The sequence below is a fragment of the Molothrus ater genome, chromosome 1 (genome assembly GCF_012460135.2).
Source record: "Molothrus ater isolate BHLD 08-10-18 breed brown headed cowbird chromosome 1, BPBGC_Mater_1.1, whole genome shotgun sequence".
Taxonomy (NCBI): Eukaryota; Metazoa; Chordata; class Aves; order Passeriformes; family Icteridae; genus Molothrus; species Molothrus ater.
This window is the reverse complement of record NC_050478.2, coordinates 116,086,803-116,105,678: the sequence shown is the minus strand read 5'-3', so window position 1 is coordinate 116,105,678 and position 18,876 is coordinate 116,086,803. Positions and strand designations below refer to the sequence as shown.

Genomic DNA, 18,876 nt, shown 5'->3' with positions numbered 1-18,876 from the left:
AGGGGGGTCAGGAGGATTTTTGCTGTTGGCCCATTTCCTTTTGACTCCTATGGAGCACGAGCTTGGTGCTCTATTCCAAACTGCCTGACTTAGCCAGTGGAAACACAGCACATTGAACAGCAAATTAGAGTTTCAGTCATTTAGCAGTAAGTATTCATAAAGAAAGCAGAAAGTATTCATATAACATATGAGCTGCTTTTTATGGTAGCAGGATATTCCAGACTGTGCAGGTTCATAGCAAATTTGGAACATTAGGGTCATACAAGAGTGCAGAAATGCTGGTGCAGAGTTCTTCTTCTCCCTGTACCATTAATCAGATACCTCATAATAGATGATGAGCTGTGATTTATTTCAGGGTCTATTTTCCTGTAAGGAATTAGCCTGTGTCATTTTTGGTCTGACACTTGGGTGACACGTGTGCAGCAGTAGGTCACAGTAAGGGACAGAGCTAGTAGCAACTTTCCTGACGTTTTAAGAGTCGGGCAAGCTTAGTTGAAAGTAAGCTTGGGTGAAACATGGTCATTCAAACAAGTGGATGACTGAGGAGCTTTGAGAAAGAGGCATCATTCAGGAGTCAATCATGAGACACTGATTTGGCAGTCACAGGCTCAGAGAATCCTGGGGAGTGCAAAAGAACAAGAGGCAAGGGAGACACAGGTTGCAACAGGAGACATTCTGATTAGGTAGAAGGAGAAATAAATTATGGGGAGGTCAAGCACAGAACAGGTTATCTAGAGAGGTTGTGAGACTTCTATTGTTGGAGATACGCAAAACTTAGTTGGAGAAGGACCTGAAAAACCTGATCTGACTTTGAATTAGTAGCTAACTTTGAAGTTGGTGCTGCTGTGAAAGAGTTGAACTTCAGAGGTGACTTCCAACATAAATTATCCTATTGTTATATATTTTATCTGTGAGCTAGGAAGGAAGTAAGGTCATCAGCAGAGCTTAAAAGATTGTTTTTGCTCTCAGTGAGCTTTAGACCCTGCAGAATTCCACAGAGCAGCCAGTACCCCAGACAGGGGAAAAATGTAGATTTTTGTAACTGTGTTTTTTATTGAGACACTGGTTTCCAGAGCTGATGGTCATGTAGTGATGGTGATAGGTCATATACATTGACTCTGATTCTTGCCAGAGTCTGTCATCCCAGGACTCCAAATTTGTGTAAAAATCTATCATGAAAGCCTTTTCATATTGACATAGAAGGTATCTCTGTGGTAGAGAAAGGAATAGGTTTAAGGGGCAGGGTTTTAATTTTATGAATGTTTATTGAATTTAAAGCCAGAATCTCAGGTCCTTACTCAGTTAATAGAAAGTTGTTTTGAGACAGGCCCCCTGCTAATGTCTGTCAACTTTTGCTAAATAAGGATTGGGTTCAGTAGCCTTTTGGTTGAGTGGGGTCTGGATGAAAATGGAGAAGTTTCTCAGAATTTGTTCCATACAGAATAATCTTTCCAGGGGGTTTTCTCTGCTACCTGGAATGATTTCTTAATCTTCACTGTGTAGGAGAGCCTCTCCAGCTGTTCACTTCAGAGCAAATCAACTTTATCACCACTTTATTATCATTTGCCTTCATGAGTTTTCAGTTTATCTGATTCTAATGAAGCCTCTACTACAATTCTTTGATTTACAGCTGTAATATTAAAAGGCCCAAAATTACGGTTCTTTCAAGAGAAAAGTGGATTTTTTGAGTGCTAAGGATTTTCTGATAACTTTCTGATTATTTTGTAAAAATATACTGTCTGGCATGTCAAGCCAGTCACCGATAATCAGTAAGAGCATAGCTGACTCATTTTGGCTGTGTAGAACCATCAGAACTGCAAAGCATCAAAACATTACCTGACAAGGTGAGCAGAGCCTTTCCCACACTGACATGTGTGGCTGCTTTGTACTCTGAATGAAAACCACACAATGAGAAGCTGCCAATGCACTGTAACTGATTGTTTAAAAAAAGCCCTGCATGGTTATGTTCACATCAGGGGCTGGCACCCCTTGTGACTGAGCACTTTTCAAACAGCTGTCTCAAATAGATTTAAAAATGAAGGTTACTAAAATACAGAACATTGTTAGCCTCTGTGATTATTCCTAGTTGTGAGGTACAGAGGCATGGATATGACGTTGTCCATGTGCGTGGGCATTATATCATTGTGACAGTTTCAAGATTTGTGAAAGCACTGTGGTCTTTCCTTTGTGCACATCTGATTCCCATAAATATTAACAAGAGTTACAGGCCATGGTTTTTGTGGTCTGTACTCTCAAGAGTTCAGATTTTGTAATGTTTGTCAACTTCTTGCCATCTTTTTTTTGGAAAACTGTTGTCTGATGTTTATATCTGATGTTACATTACAAATAAAAAAGAACACACAAAAGTCAGAACAGCTCCAGAATGCAGGATGAAACATGATTTAAAAAACCCACAGACTTTATGACAAGCATTTACTACTTCCTTGCTACCTCACTTTCTGTATTACTTTTTCATGTACTCACCCAGCCATGCTTTGAGCTACATTTTTCTTGCTTTGTAGAAGAAATAATTTGACTTCCATTTATTTAAGTGCATAACCAAATGTGTTTAATTATTTGACTGTGCATGCATGGTCTTATAGAGTTAAATGACACGTTGGCCTGATGTTTGGAAATATAATGGTATTAATTATTATTTTCCATTAGGTTGCCTTTCTAATTTCAGTTTGTAAATCACTAATGATAGAACATTTTCTGTGAAGGGCTAAATCTGAATATCACCTTGAGTCAGGACATGGGAAGGTAACAAATACACTGCAGTGCATCCAGTGTGCTGTTGTTAGCACTACAAATAAGGGGTGCTATGTAGAAAGAACATACGAGCCTGACCACTTTTTTGTTGCACTCCCCAGTCATCTACTGTCATGGGTTTAGGAGTGCTTTCTACCTGTTGTCTTTGGTGTTTATGACAGCAAATTTGCAACCTGCTGTGTACAAAATATATCACTAACCCACTGTAATTATGGCCACCTTTAACACTATTATGGCCATCTTTAAACACAGATCAGAAGTTCATTCTACGTTGGGTGTTAGCAGCCCAGTACAAAATGATGGATCTTGTTCCAAGGACCCTACTATGGAATTTAAACATCCTTGAGCAGAGCCTCAAAGTTACAGAAACCTTTAGACCAGAAAGTGCTGATTGCCTATTTTTCAGTACCTTTAGTGATGTTGATTACTAAACCTGAACCCAGTCTGGAGGTGTCACCATTACCTTTACATATATACGTACTGCTGCACAGACTAATTCTAGAGCTCTTAACCTTTTATAGCATTACACAGAAGTTTTGGTGTCATTTTTCTAGGTGATGCAGCCTTATCATAGGGAAATCTGTGCCCTGATGAACCTGCTGCTTAAGATTAGACAGTGTGTTTCTGGATAAACTGGGGTCATTGCTTGAACAATTTTAAGTGCTTGTTCATTTTCCTCTTTCTGGGGTTCAGCATTTTCCTTTTGGATCTGTTTAGAGAAAACGTGCTGTTGTCAGAATGCAGACAGATTAGACTTCCCTTCCAAGGGAATGTAACACTGCCCACTGTAGTCACCACAACCAATTTTTCTTTCACATTTCCCTCTTAACATCAGGATTTTGGTGTGGACTGTGGGACTCCGTGATCCCCCTCTAGTGGGGAGCTGGTGTGAACACCAGGCTCTTCTGGAGGGATCTCAGAGACTGAAATCACATTATTTGATCCTCTGGCTTTAAAGTCCAAGGGCAAATCAAATGTGTAACAAAGCTTTTTAGTAGTGATAAAATGCACACAACCAAGTTAATCCATGGCTTAGTTCTAACAGGGAGCATTTTTATGTCTAGAAGTTTTGTAGCTGTGGACAAATAGATTATTTATATTAGTGTTCTCATGTAAAAATGATTTATTGTGTTTGCTAAGAAAAGTGTTTAGTTTTTTTGCCATGGCAGATGCCTTTGATCAAAATGAATAAAATTAATTGTGTGATAATCTGGAATTTAATTCAATTTAAAATGTGTTCATTTAAAAGTTTGTATTTACTTTTGGAATAACAGTCATCAAGAGGAGTCCCTAAAATTCATATTGGAAATAAATAAGTGGAGAGGGATTGCTTGAAGAACTGGTATTCTGAAATGCTGAGGTGCCTGAATGAGCTCCTGTTGTGTAAAGGGCAATAAGCATTTCACAGAGGCTGTTTCTACACAGAAATAAAAAAAAAATTGGAAGGTACACTGTTTTAAAAACTAATTTTGCTGAAGGTGGAAACAATGTTAGCTATAAAAATGACATTTTACCTTCTTAGACACATGACTGAACAAAACATTGAGCATGATTTTACAATGGAAATTAAGTCTAAGAGTTGGCAGATAAACTTCAAAGCAGCTGTGCTTAGGATATTGAAGCTCTACAGTGTTATCAGACCTAGGCACAAAGATTACATTTACATTTATTTCTGGAAAATCTCATGTTCAAAATGCTCCTTCCTCCCTTCCCTTCCCTTCCCTTCCCTTCCCTTCCCTTCCCTTCCCTTCCCTTCCCTTCCCTTCCCTTCCCTTCCCTTCCCTTCCCTTCCCTTCCCTTCCCTTCCCTTCCCTTCCCTTCCCTTCCCTTCCCTTCCCTTCCCTTCCCTTCCCTTCCCTTCCCTTCCCTTCCCTTCCCTTCCCTTCCCTTCCCTTCCCTTCCCTTCCCTTCCCTTCCCTTCCCTTCCCTTCCCTCCCTCCCTCTCCTTCCCAGCTGTCACTCTTTGCCAGCACTTTTCTCTTCCCCCTCATCTCCCTCCCCTCCCTTCTTTCTTCCCTTTCCAACTTCCTGCTAGTCTGTCTTCCAGCACTTTTCTCAAACACTACTTCCCAGATGTTGTGACACTTCACCACAACAGACTTTGCATTTACTATCCAGCGTCCACTGCCTCCCATGTATTCCTGCATTAGCTCCTTTGCTCTTTACCACCTCTTTCTTTCATCCTTACCCTTAAGGTGATCCTCAAGCCACTTTTCTCTGCTTGACTTTTTCTGTGTTTAACCTTTTCTGAAATCACTTCTACTCTTACTACTGACATTTGAATGATTTGTCTTGGGAGGTAGTGTGTGAGACAAGTGGCATTGTGATAGTACAGTCAGTCAGTCTAATGTGTGTTTGGACAGCCTATGTCCATAATAATTCTCCTACCTTGAGAGAGAGCTGGCTGGCTGAGGGGCAATGTTGGTGGATTTCATTAGCTGACATTATTTCAGCATTCAGATTGAGAGAGTTGTTGAATCATCATTACTACAGTCATTCACACCTTTGATGTAGATTTTTGGTAACTGGCTGTACATCACTTTATCTGCAACTTTATCTTTTTTTTCCCTTGGTGTTCCTGATATTTACAATATGTACTATCTTAAGTAAATCCACTTATCCCTGCATGCACAGCCATGAGCATGCACATATGTGTAGTCATGCACGTGCACACACAACATGCTTTGTTAATTGATGTTAATTGCTGGTGGTTTTAATTACAAAACATATTTCTCTATTGCTCTGTTTGCACTGCTTTGTTTCAGCTTCATCTAATGCACTGGAACTCTACACTGTACAGCAGCATTGATGAGGCAGTAGGGAAGAAGCACGGCATAGCTATTATTGCTTTGTTTGTGCAGGTAAGTTTCCTGTGTTACACTTGTTATGATGCACTGCCATTTGTCTGAGGATAATGAGGTCCTTTCTATGTTATTTAATTTTTAGTGATTTCATGAAAGAAAACAATGTATGACCGCCAGTATTCTAGTTGCAAGATATTTTTCAGTCATGTCTCCTATATGTGTGCTAAGCAATCAATTCTTGTTTGAACAGGATATTGGAAGTATGTTCATTAAAGAAGGGATAATAGATTGTTAGGTACCTTTCTGGGACTCTGACTATAAGCAGACATCCAATCTTCATTCCCTGAGAGCAGAATGAGGGCTGTCAGGAGGGACAAGTGCTTCACTATCTCTGTGATGTATTTCTCTTAATTCCTGGCTGGGTCTGCTGTTCAGGGGTTGAGGAAATAGACAGAGGAGAGGAGGAAAGATTAAAGAAAAGGCCTACAAAGCCATTGGCAGTGCTGAAAACTGGTAGTAGAATTGTGCTTTCCTGAACACAGGGACAAGTGTGTTTCTGCACACAGGACAAATGTGAGGTGGAGTTGTATCACTTCTCCAGAGACTGAGAGCATTAACAAGACTTGCCAGAGACCCTCAGAAAAGCCTGCAATGAGGAGGCTTAAAGCTTCCTGGGGACAAGGTGTAATGAAATCTGGGAAGTTAGCACTATAATCTAATTGCTGTTGAAGGTTTTTCAAGGTCTGCACCCTATAAAGATTTTCAGTTTTAGTCCTCAAATACCAGATTCTCATCTTCCTCATGAGAAATGGCAAACTGTTTTATTTAAATGGGTTTGGAGGAAGAGGTTTAAAGTTCATCCTTAGATCAAATGGATTTTCTTGCACTGTGATATTATTAATTTGTCATATTTCATAACGAGTTTATGAGTGCCTTTGAGCTTTACCTCTGAATTTGAAGGTGCATTGGTTACCATCTCAACACTCAGATAGAACTGCTAAAAATGGAAGTTAGAAAGTCTTTAGCTTTGTGTCCTAGAGGGCTGTGTGATAATTGCTTATGTAAGTCACCTTCTCATTCCAGCAGAGGTAACCTTCAAGTCAGTTAGAAAGTTATATATAAGTTCTTAAATAAATTTGAAACTTCAATGATACATTTTCCATTTCTGGTCTGTCACCCATATCAGTGTTCATAAGCATTCCAAAAAGGCTTCTTCATTAGCCAAGAGAGGCATAATTACAACTGACCAAGGAAAAATAATATTTAAGCTGTTTATTAAACAAACAGGGAGAGGAAATTTGGTGACCATTTTTTTCTCGGTAAAGGCATGGAAAAATAATTTTGTACCATGGTTCTCAAAATACATTATTTTAAGGTCAATGAAAATATTTTCACTGATTTAAGTGACAGCCCTTGGGGATTATTAATTTAGAAGCAGCATCTTTGAAGTGACTTAAATATCTATTATGCACTTTGAAAAGTTTGAAATTGAAATTCCATTCTGAAACAAAAGAAAATGCTCTTAAATTCTTAGAAGTAACAAAGTACCTTTTGTTGACATTCAGTTGTTTCCTTCCAGTGGCTACTGTGTCATTCTATTAGAAGAGAAACAAAAAGCAAACAAAATTTTCAGGGTCTAGCTCTCCCATTCTCGCTCATGCTGGTTTATTTCCTCACCTTGTATTTGTACGTGTTGGCAAAGAAATCAAGGGGAAGGCCATTCTGCCTCTCCTGATTTTGTTCTGAAGGTAAAACTAGGATCCTGGAATGGGTGATTTGAGTCAGAAGCAGCTGAGTTTAGTGTGCAGAGTGAGCAACATCCATATAAAATTAGAATCTCTCATCTCAGTGTGTTTCTTTAGAGCCTCACAGGCATTCAGTAGAGGCAGTGCTGCAGCCTGGCTTTCACTGGCACGATCCCAGAGATGCTGTGGGAGAGGGAATCTGCTGTTCTGTGCTCTGCAGGCAGGAAAAAACTCCACTGAGCTTCAGAGATACCTTGGGCCAGATTTGCAACGCAAATGGGAACAAATTCAAAAATTTTCTGTTATGCTTGTTCACTCTGTTCCTTTCTGTGTACTTTTCTGACAAAAACTGGTAAAGGACAAACTGTATCCTTGGCATCCATATGCCACCATAGTGCATGATCTTGACTCCACATAGAGCAGGTTCTGCACATCAGGGTTAATAAAAACCCCACCAGACTTAATTATGACTCTTTCTCTTGTTCTGTGAGTTTGTCTCTACTTTAAAGTTATTTAAGCCCTGTTTACTTTTGGCTGGTGGTTTTATAATGATTTAATTTTTTGGACTTGTCACGTATCAGTGTATTTGATTAAAACAAGGTTGTGTAGCTAAACTAAAAACAGCTATAGTACTTACTGTGCTGGTTGACCTGAGTTTTGCCTCAGTTTCTGAAATACCAAGATACTGAAATTCACCTTTGCTTGCTGTATTTCAGATAGGAAAAGAGCATGTGGGCCTAAAGGCTGTAACTGAAATTCTTCAGGACATCCAGTACAAGGTAAGGCATTGTCTGAAGCAATCCTTCCTTTAATGACCAGAGAAAGTAAGCAAAGGGTCTGTAGGGAGCCAAGAGAAAGATTTCAGATGTGTCTGTGGTAAAACCACTTATAAAAGCCATCATTTGGTGGCCAGCATGAAAACCTCAGTGTTTTATTCATATAATATTATTCAGCTAATATGTATTTTTTATACTTTCTTTTTCTGGTGGCCAGAAAGTTTGATCTATACCAGTAACTGCTTGCAAGTCCTACATTATCAGTGATTTTCATGGAGTCAGTGTGAGTGCAAGCACTGCAACATGCTTAGTGAACACCAGCAGCCATGTCTCCAAACTTGCCTGGTTTTAATTTGTAGAGGAAAACTACTGATAAACTGAGCACCCATATTAACTTGTAGGGAAATCAGCAAAAACACAATGCCAACTTGTCAAGTGGATTATGTCTGGGGATCCTGAAGGCCAGGTAGTAATCCTAGCAGGACTGAGGAGATTTGAGTGCTCTCCAAAATGTTGACACTATCTTAAATTACCTTGGGCAAGTTACTTTCAACTCTTTGCTTCATGATCTGTAACATAGAAATAATCATACATTCCTTTGATTTTAAAAGGATTTTGAGATGTATTGATGACACATGTTTTTATTGGTCTGAAGAGATTACCATTCACTTCAGCAGATGCCGAAGTGTAGAAAAATTAGAAAGGAATTGCAATATTTTAGTCAAATAATATATGGTAAACTTCAGGCATGATGTTTAATATTATAAATTCCTTATTTATGAAAGTATCAGAGAAAACAATAGTGTTTGAAAACTCTAATTTCATTACTGAGACAACAGCCAAGCAGAGGAAGGTCATGAAAGGCCTCACCATTGTGTTACTGTGTTATAATGGTGCCTCCCAAAGGATCAGCATCAAACACACTTTGGCATACATAACATTTTTGTGTATTAAGAATGTGGGACTAGCATTCTTTTATTAAGGTTATCCACATTAGTTAAGTAAAGCTCACTTTGGCCCTTGGTTTTTTATATGAAACCCCTGAATTTCATGTAGAGAATTTCAAGGCTGGGACCTGAAAGAAGTCCGGGTGCTAAAGGCAGAAAGTTAACAAATTGCTGGAATAAGCTTAAAAATGAAATAAAAAATAGGATAAAATACGTGTTTGTGTAGCTGCAAGGACAAATGCAATGATAACTAAATGGGTGCTCTTAGTGAGGTTGCTTTCCACAGGAATTCAAGGCTTACTGGTAAAAGAACACAGAATGTGTTTTACCTCGGCATTCATCAGCATTTTAATTAGAAGCTAGAGATGAGATTGACTTGTATTCATTTTTTCAGGGAAAGTCCAAAACAATACCCTGTTTTAATCCCAACTCTTTATTGCCAGGTAGGTGCCTTTGCTTACTTTTGTGTGTGTGGATTAGTAGCTGATTGCAGGGGCTGAGACAATCTTAATCTAAAGCCTAGCCTAAACTGCAAGCCTGAGTGTGTCCCATAAGGTGGTAGTGCATTTTGGTGATGCACATCCTAACAGGGATGGTGGTGAATTCCCATTGGAATTTACTGTAAAGCTGCACCTTTGTCATGTGAGTGGGATGCAATTCTGTAGTCTGTGCACTACTGACAACACCCTGGCTAGCTTTGTTGAGATTTACCCACCCATCCAGAGAGACAGCTGTGTGTATTCATTTCTCTGCTTGGGCATAAAATAGGAAGTGTAATGCTACCCACTTAACAAGGTAATTTTTTTGGCAGAATCAAAAGACAATGCCATTATGCAATGACAGTTGTACAGCAAAAAAGGAGAAGTAACAAAGGGAGGCAAATTCAAACTTACATAGCAAAAATTAGAGAGCAACAGTAAGAAATGTGACTTTAAAAAAGCATTTCTAAAGAGAAATGTTTCTGCAAGGAATCCATTTGAGCTAAACTCTGCCATAGTGGCAAGATCTTTAATTTTTCAAAGTAGCCCAGGTCTACATTAAACTATATTAGGTGTATTAAAAGAATATTGTCCAAGTTGCAAAGTCAAGTCTCAGCTATTAGGAATTGCAGGAATTAAGGCAGCCTGTGCCTCTCATGCATATCCATTATGAAACATCACCTGATTGCATGACCATAAGCTATTTTTTACAGGACCCCTGCCTCACAGTTCCTGTTTGATGCTGATCAAGCCACATAAACAAAACTGCTCACAAGTCATCTCTAACTATGTGTTCCTCATTTTCCAGGTGCCCGACTTGAGATCATGGGGTCTGATTTGCAGAAGTGCTGAGTGCTTACACCTCCAAGAGAAGTCAATGGGAGCAGTGCTCTGACTGTATTATGTGCTATAGAAAGTTAAATACTCTGAGAAATCAGGTTCTAAGCATGTCACATTGAACACCTCAAATGAATAGATGCATTTGACCTCATCTTCTCTACCTCAGTTCCCCAGCTGTAAAGTGAGGGGATAATCTATCCTTCCTGACCACTCAGGGGTATGGGAGGATAAATTAATTCATTTAAGCTCTCAGGCACTGGAGAAATGAGTGTATTAGAAATATGAAAAATGAGAAAATATTCTAACAAGCAGGATTTCAATAGCATAGGATAAAGAATTCCAAATGCCTCGTATTGTACTGAGAATTCTAAACAATATTATGTACTTTTCAAAACAAAATCATCTGTCTTTGCAAGTAAACAATGAAAGGTTTTCCAGAAAAGACACACATGATCATGTGACAGCACTGTATCATGATGCATGCACAGGATGGGCTGAATTAATTCTTGCAGTTCTTAACTTTTGAGTGTTTAATAATGCAACTTGCTGTCAAAGGATTTGCTACATAATTTCCAAGCTGAGAAAGAAAATTGCACCAACAAAACAAAATCAATTTGCTGACAATCACAGGCTTCATTAGGAAAATTTAATTCTACTGATATTCCTCTGAGCTAGTAGTGAAATGACAGTAACAGGTTAGTTCCACCAAGCAGGTTTATCTGTTTCCAGTATCCCATTCTGTCCTTGTCAAGCTAGTCACAACCTTCCCCCTGGCTCTCCATGCCATGATTAACCACCCTTTTCTCCAGTTTCTCTCTAGGTTTGTTTTTTGAGAAACCCTCTTTTACAGTCAGGCAGTTTCCTCTCCTTTTTTAGGCAGTTTTCTCTTCTTTTTTTAGTACTTTTTAGGCTGTATGGCCTACCAGCAGCAAAACGAAGCCCTGTGTTGTCTCATTTATGAAGTGTAGTGTGATTGAAATCTATGAGAAATTAAAATTAAATAATGAAAATCAAATGTGTTTTATGTAGAGTAAAACTCTGCATGCACAAAATATTGTACATTTTCTTCAGTGACAACTGTTTATCCTAACAGTTATTTATAAACCTAATAATAAATATATAAACTTAAAGAATTATGTCATTATAAGGTAAACCTTGATGTTTTTCCCCCCTCTGAAATTCAACTCACTTTTGCAAAGGTAGGAAGCACCATTTCATCTCAAAAAATTTGTCACCAGAATTGCAAAGTGAAAAGTTTTTCTTCAGCTGAATTTTCATTGATTTTTTTTTCTAAAAATGAAATAAAATTAGTTCTTGAGGCATATCCTAAATGTAGAAGTCAGTTAAAATTCAATCGCCACAGACCCTCTGCATTCAAAATACGTGTCTTTTTAGCTTTTGACATTAACAGGAATTCCTTTATTCCCATAACATTGCTTATTTGCTGTGTTAATTTAAAGAGCTGTGCACTTGTTATTTTTCACATCTACCAAGTGGCATTTCACATCTAAAATGCACATATGCAGGGTAACTTACTGTAATATAATGACCACAAGCTCATATACATTCATATGAGGAAGTAGTGGGCAGTGCTTGGCAGGTTATAAATTCACACTTTAGCTTCTGCTTACTAACTCTGTCATGCGAGCGAGCCCACAGCTGTCATAAGCTGTCACTGAAAAACACCATTAACTTCCTAATAGTCATTAAAATTCCACATTTCTTATGTTTTCAGATCCTCTTCTGCGTGACTACTGGGTGTATGAGGGCTCTCTAACCATTCCACCCTGCAGTGAAGGTGTCACCTGGATATTATTTCGCTATCCTTTGACTGTGTCCCAAGTGCAGGTAACAGCTGTGCTTAAATTGACCTTGGAATATGGTTATGAGCTAAAGGTTATAGCGTGCAAATGTATATATCAGAATGTTATGTCTGTTCTCCTTAAAGATCCCATTAGATCAGTACATGGCTTTTCAAGTAAAGGTTAAACCTTTTGAGTCACTGGAAGCAACGCAAAGGTCAGAGATGAAAAACCTTGTTATCATATATCATCTGCATTTAAAATAATTCTTATATTTTAGTCAACAAAAAAGAAAAAAGGGACTCAATGGGCAAAAGAAATTCAATTCTTTGTAATTGTATGCTTTCAAATATCACTGCTTTTTAATGTTAAAGGGAAAAAAAAGCACAGGGAGGCACTACATCCTGAAGAATGAAAAACGTTAATGTAGTACAGATTGGCTAGATTGCATTGAACTGTATTTAATTTATCTGGCTCTTTTTAAATTCAGTTTTATAATAAATGTCAAATGGAAGCTACCTATTTAAATTTGATTTCACACATATGTATTTTAAAATGTTTGGGTTTTTTCCTTAAATTAAATCTACCAGTTCTGAGCCTTTCTATGTACAATTTTTCAAATCTGTCTACAAATAATCCCAGTAAAAACAATGAAAGCTCCTGATGAATATTCTCCCACAGTCTGTGAATCCCGACTGGAAGAGTGCGTTTAATTTAAGTGAACATATCTAGAACCCCTGAAGCTGAATGCATTCATTTTCATTGCCTGCTCTGAAGCATGTGAAAAAAGTATAAAAGGTGATAAATTCAGATTTCAATTATTTCAGCTTTAATAATTTAAAATTTTGCTAGTGATGCCAGCACAATTTTTAACATCTTTAAGAATTTAAAATTGGCAGCATTTCTTGTTTTATGGAAACTGAATTCTGGATCTAATCATAGGATAAAAGCTCCCAATAAGTTATTTGTCTGCTAGCTGCAACTTAAATGCATCCCATCATGAATCTGTTATTTGTTTATGAAAAGCTAAGACTTGCTTACTAGTGGCTAAATGCATTACTTACTACTGAGTAAACAGCATTCTGTTAGCATTATTAGATTCAGAATAACTTTTAAAGACAGAGTGCATCTTGTAACTTGTCAGCTAATTGTCCAGATGGGATATTGATAAATAAGGGGACTTAATCAGATGCACAAAGTTCAGCTATTACAGCTGAGACATAGTAAGATATTACAGCTATTACACTGAGACATAGTATGATATTTCTAGTTGCAGGTTTTGTGGTCTCTATTCCTTTTTAATCCAGTCAGTGCACAGAGGAAAGCTGAGTTTAAACCATCCACATGTAGTGGGAGACATCAAGAGGGTGAACAAAAGAGGAATTAAGAGGAGAAATACAACTTTAGTTAGTATTACTGTGTACTAATTTACCACAAGAAAGCAGGATGTTGGAATGTTGTGTGAAGGGGATAAGACTCCTGAAAAGAATATTGTGCCTGGGGAAAAGAGTGACCTGTAGTGCCTGGGGCAGAGACCAAGAGTCACAGCCATGGCCTTTGTTAGGTGAGGGGTGGCTGGTTTGTGTTCCTGCATTACCGTGATAGCTGCAAACCCGAGCCAAAAACGTTGCAGTGATGAAGGGCATGCAAGTCATGGAGGGGCTTTTCCCTCCCACTGGCACTGTACCTGGATGAGAGGTGGCACTGGAGTCCAGTGATGGATTGGACCAAACTCATGCTAGGATGATCCACTATTCTTGTCACAGATAAGCATCAATTAGAAAAACATTCCTCTGTGATATTTATGATTGCAGCATTAAAGTTAAGGTTGTGCAGGAAAGATAATTATTAAGAACTTGAAAGGCTTTTGCCAAGGTGGGATAAAAAATATATTTCATCAGATATTGCTTTCAGATATCAATGAAAAATAAATATGTCATTAAAATAAATACATCGGTGAAAAATAAATATGGGGTAATTGAGAGGAGATGATTCTGGGATTTGTAAACGGAAAGGTATTGTGAGGTCTCCATGATGCCCAAATTAAGATTTTGTTGGTTCTAGAATATTTTGCTATAGCTAAAATTCCAATATTTTAAATTGTAATTAGCATTTTGTCTGCAGTGAACTATCTGGCCTCTTTTGTGCATGTGGGCATGAGTGCCTATGAGAGATTTCATTTAATCACAGAACCACAGAATGATTGGGGTTGGAAGGGACCTCTGGAGAGCATCTATTCCAAAAGCCCTGCTAAAGCAGGTTCATCTACAGCAAGTTGCCCAGGAGAGATTAGAAATGCAAGGGCTTTTGTCTGTGGAAAATAAGAGGATGTAGTATAGGATATACCATTTTGAATCTTCCATGGAAGGCTGGTAGAGGTATTTAATTTTATTAAGCCAGCTTGTGGTATTAAATCATAGGTTTCAGTGCAAATGCATTTCTAATAGGTTTAAGTACTTTTTTACATTTGTCATTAGCTTGTGGAAATTTCTTCTTTTGGATACTAATGAAATGTCAACTGTTTTATATAAATACTAGTAGCATCTGTGGTTATAGCCAGTGAGAGACAAATTCAAGTCTATTTTCATTTTTCAGGCCATGAAATAATCAAGTTTTGAGTGTCAATAACAAGTAAATAAAGAATTACATAATATAATATGGACTAAGTTTTATTTCTTTCCTCTGATCAAATTAGTTCATATATTGGAGACAATATGCTAATTTTCTGCAAGTAACACAGCAATATTGATCAGCTTAACAAACTGCAGGTCATAAGGGCAAAAAATTAATAAAATTGCCACTCTGTTTCAAGGTCACATTCATAAAATATTTTCACATTTTGTTATTTTGAAACAATGAAGTAACTATTTTGACATAGGCACAATAGGCTGACCATTACAAAGTAGAGAAACCTTTTTTTACCTGAAGACATTTTCAGGTAGTAATGTTCAGCTGATGAGTTGATATGCTACTAATCTAAGTCAAAGTTAAGTGAAAGGAGATCTGAGTGTGTTGATTATACAAACAGCAAAAGAGCAATTCAGGACTGCAGCATCAGGATATGCTTTCCTGGAATCATGAGGAATGCTGTTTCCTCATTGGAAGTAATTTTCTTTGTCATGAGACTTCACTTCCATCAAAAAGTCCTTCATGGGTTATTCTGTGCATATTCCTGTCCTCCTATTGTGATTTTTTTTCATCCTTGCTTGACTTATGTTGAAATGCACAGCCCAGAAAGAACTGTGTTGATTATTTTTGTGAGATACCTCACACATGCATGTACACTGCTGAAATTCAGTGGGAGAAAACTCCTATTAGGCCAGTAAAAACAGGAAATAATTGAAAAAGACTTAGTCATGCTTCTCTCCACTATATTAAAAAAAAAGGGACATTTGTGAATAATGTGCTTTATGGGTCACTGAAGCTCAGAACAAGTGCATTGTCTAAGCCACTCAGAGGAGGGGGTTTAAACAATAATGCAGAAGGAGCTCTTGTTTGCTGTATTCATTGTCAGAGTTAACTGGTCTTTTATTGAATGGTATGGTGTCTAGTCCTTTTGTCTACCTCAGTCAGAATGAAAAACTACCAAAGGACAGAAAGAGTAACTAGCACCTGGATCTGTAGTGAGAATTCTGCAAAATTTATGTAAACTAAAATAAAGCACTCAGAGCTTCATGGTATTTTGGGTGCTGGGAAGTAGGTCCATGTTCTTGGAAGTGTCATGGAGACACGTAAAATTTTCATACAGAAGGATAATTCTTCTATACCTCATATTAAAGAAATGTTTATAGAAAACATGCAAATCCTTAATATTGTGTGCTCTATTCTTCAGCAAATGTGTAAGTGGAACAGAAGAATGCTCAGGATTCGAATACAATGAGTGGTAAAAAAAATTCTACACAACATGAACATGAATGTTTTTACTCAGTAGAAATGCCAATCCCAGTGGCAATGTGGATTTCCCTTCTACATTGGTTAGAACTTAATCCCAAATTTCAGTGTGAACAGGCTTAGGTCATTCTTAATGTCTTCTGGGCAGGAGAAGAACTTTTTAAAGTAGCTATTCCTGGTAAAAGTATATGACTATCCAAGGGTGCTTAGCCGTGTTCCTCTAAAACACCTGTTTCATTGGCAGTCCTGCAGGGTGTGCTCCACAGCACTGACTTATGAGGGGCTGGGAGGACATGGTGAGCAGTGGAACAGGATGAGCAGAGCACACATATGTCTGGGTTTGAAAAGACAGGTGTGTGCTAAGGAAGGCATGAGCCTCCCCTGAAATGGAAAATGTAAACTCCCTCCCTCCAAATCACAGTTTTGAAATTAAGGGGCTCTCAGAAAAAATATGGGAATAGGAATAACAGTTCTTTACTAGGAAAATTTTAAAATTACTAATGCAATAGTACAAAAAAAGAAAAATAAACTATTGACAGACTCAGAATACAACCTGACACCCTGTTGGTCAGGGTGTTGGTAGCAGTCTGACTGAACAGTGGCTGCAGTCCTCCTGGAGTGTCAGGTGTGGTTCTGTTGAGGCAGGGATCCTGTAGAAGGGTGGAGTTTTCCTCTGAAGGTCCCGTGGTGGTGTAGATGAACCTGGTCTTCCTCTGCAAATCCAGTGGGGAAAGGCTGACTGTGATGTTCCAAATCTCAGATTATATCCAGGTAGGGCTGCTTGGCTCCTCCCCCTGGGCAGAGCTTCTCACAATGGGATGATGTAATTTTATCAGCCATGCAGTGATACTCAATGGCCCAGTAACAGAAGCTATTTCCTGGAGGGAGGATTGGTTGTGGAAGAAAGAAAAAAAACCTGCCCAATTAACAGAAGATAACTGCCACACCTCTAACAGATGGGAATAGAATACACATCCAGCTACCTTTCAACCTGAGACAACATATTACCTTGCCGCATGGAAATTTAACAGGGAAAGTAGTGTTGGCACAGCTAATGTCCTTTTCTGACAAGTGCTTCTCATGAGTAGAGCAAACCACCATGTGTGTAGTCCTTTTGTCCGCCTCATTTGAAGGTTCACACGGCAGTGTGAACCATGGAAGGAACAACTAAACAAGGAGGGTGTTGATTGCAGAAGAAATTCCCCCTTGGAGCAGAGCTACAATTCTTGACTTCCGTAAAGACTAAAGAGCAGGCACAGAGATCAGGTCAGTTCTACTCTCCTGACTGAAGGAACTGGAAGCTGCTTTGTGTGGAGTTACCTCCTGGAGAAAGATTTCACTGTGGGAACTGGGATGGAGCATTTGTAGTTTCAGTGGAGACAGCTCACAAATGCTCGCTTTGCAGAGAGCCTGCTCTTCCCTCTCCTTCATCTGTCTTTGTTTGAAGTATCTCATTCTCACAAGATCAAACAAAAGCCACATTTTTGTAAAGTGCTCCTTCCTAAACTGCAATTATCTCAGACTTTCCAGAGTTGATTCAGATGGTGAAAAAGTATGCTTTTACAAAGCTCCTTCAGTCATTTACCAGCCCTTGAGTTCTGAAGACTTTTTCAATTCCAAGCTGGTAGTGGGTTTGTTTTCAGTTTCCTTTAAGAAAACAACAACAACAACAAAAATCTTCCATAACAGGATTCTGCCTCTAAAAGCACCTTCAAGGAGCTTTTTTCATTTTTGCAGTCTAAGCTGTTGCCTTATATCTCAGCTGCCACAAGCTGAGTGTTGATTTCCAAGCACACTGTTTTTTTTGAGGAAAATTAAGCAGAGAAGAGCTAGCCTCTAAATCAAGTAAATAAATCTGTATCAGTACTGCTGTAGAGTGGAAAAGAACAATGAGGGCACTTGTGTTCCAGGTTGCAGTAAGAAAGTATTCTCTGTAGGCAGGATAAGAATAAAAACACCATTACCTGCTGTTTAGTACCTCATTTAATTTAATTCTGGAATCATGCTTACATTCTCCCTGCAATATTTCCTAGGGTGCTTTTCATGGAGAAATTAACTCTATAATGTCTTAGATGTTAAAATGATTGTATACTCCAGGCTCCATTTTACTTTCTGTGTATCTTCAGTTTCAAGTTAGAGATCAACTGCATAGTGAAGTGTCACAGGGTCAGTACAAGTACAAAGGCTGGGGCTTTGTAGTACAAAGGGGAGTCAGCCATCAAGTACATTTGCTGCATCCAGCTAAGACAGCTTGTGAATATGTCAAAGAAAAAATATTTTTCTAGTAGTTGTAACTATTTAAAATATCAGGCTCCTAAAACCAGCATAGGTGAATGGTAAGGTAAAGTTGCAGCACTTGATGCTAGTACCAGGGATGGAGATGGAAGCTGCTCATATTCTTCTGTACACCAGATGAGATTTAGAAAAATGTAAAAAGAGTCTATAGGCAAGAAACATATTTGTTTTGGCTCAATTGAAATATTTCGTATTTATTTTTACTGTATTTGACTTTCTGACTATCTACACCTACAGATCTTTTGAAGCAGTATTTTGTTTTGATGACAAAGACTCTATTTTTTCATATAAAATGTCAACAGACATCCTCTAAAGCTAAGAATCTCTTCAGTATTCTTCTGGTTTAGAAGATAACAGTTTCAGGAAGTGAATAAATCACTAAGAGAATTTCAAAACAATTTATAGTCAAGCAAGTTATTCCTGAAATGCACTTCTTTGAAGAAGACCAGAATTGCTACTCTAAACACATGACAGTAAGGCTGATTAATAGGATGTAATCTGCAATGGCCAAGATGGTTATAGATC

At 38.2% G+C, this 18,876-nt stretch overlaps 1 protein-coding gene across 1 annotated transcript in view; it reads left to right on the top strand.

The window, feature by feature from the left end:
- Nucleotides 1-18,876, top strand: part of CA8 (carbonic anhydrase 8) — a 36,358-nt gene that overhangs the window by 17,066 nt on the left and 416 nt on the right. Inside the window, exons 4-7 of the mRNA XM_036406988.2 lie at nt 5,538-5,633; nt 8,038-8,100; nt 9,439-9,487; nt 12,099-12,211. Coding sequence (XP_036262881.1) covers nt 5,538-5,633; nt 8,038-8,100; nt 9,439-9,487; nt 12,099-12,211 — 321 coding nt within the window. The remainder of the gene's footprint in view (nt 1-5,537; nt 5,634-8,037; nt 8,101-9,438; nt 9,488-12,098; nt 12,212-18,876) is intronic.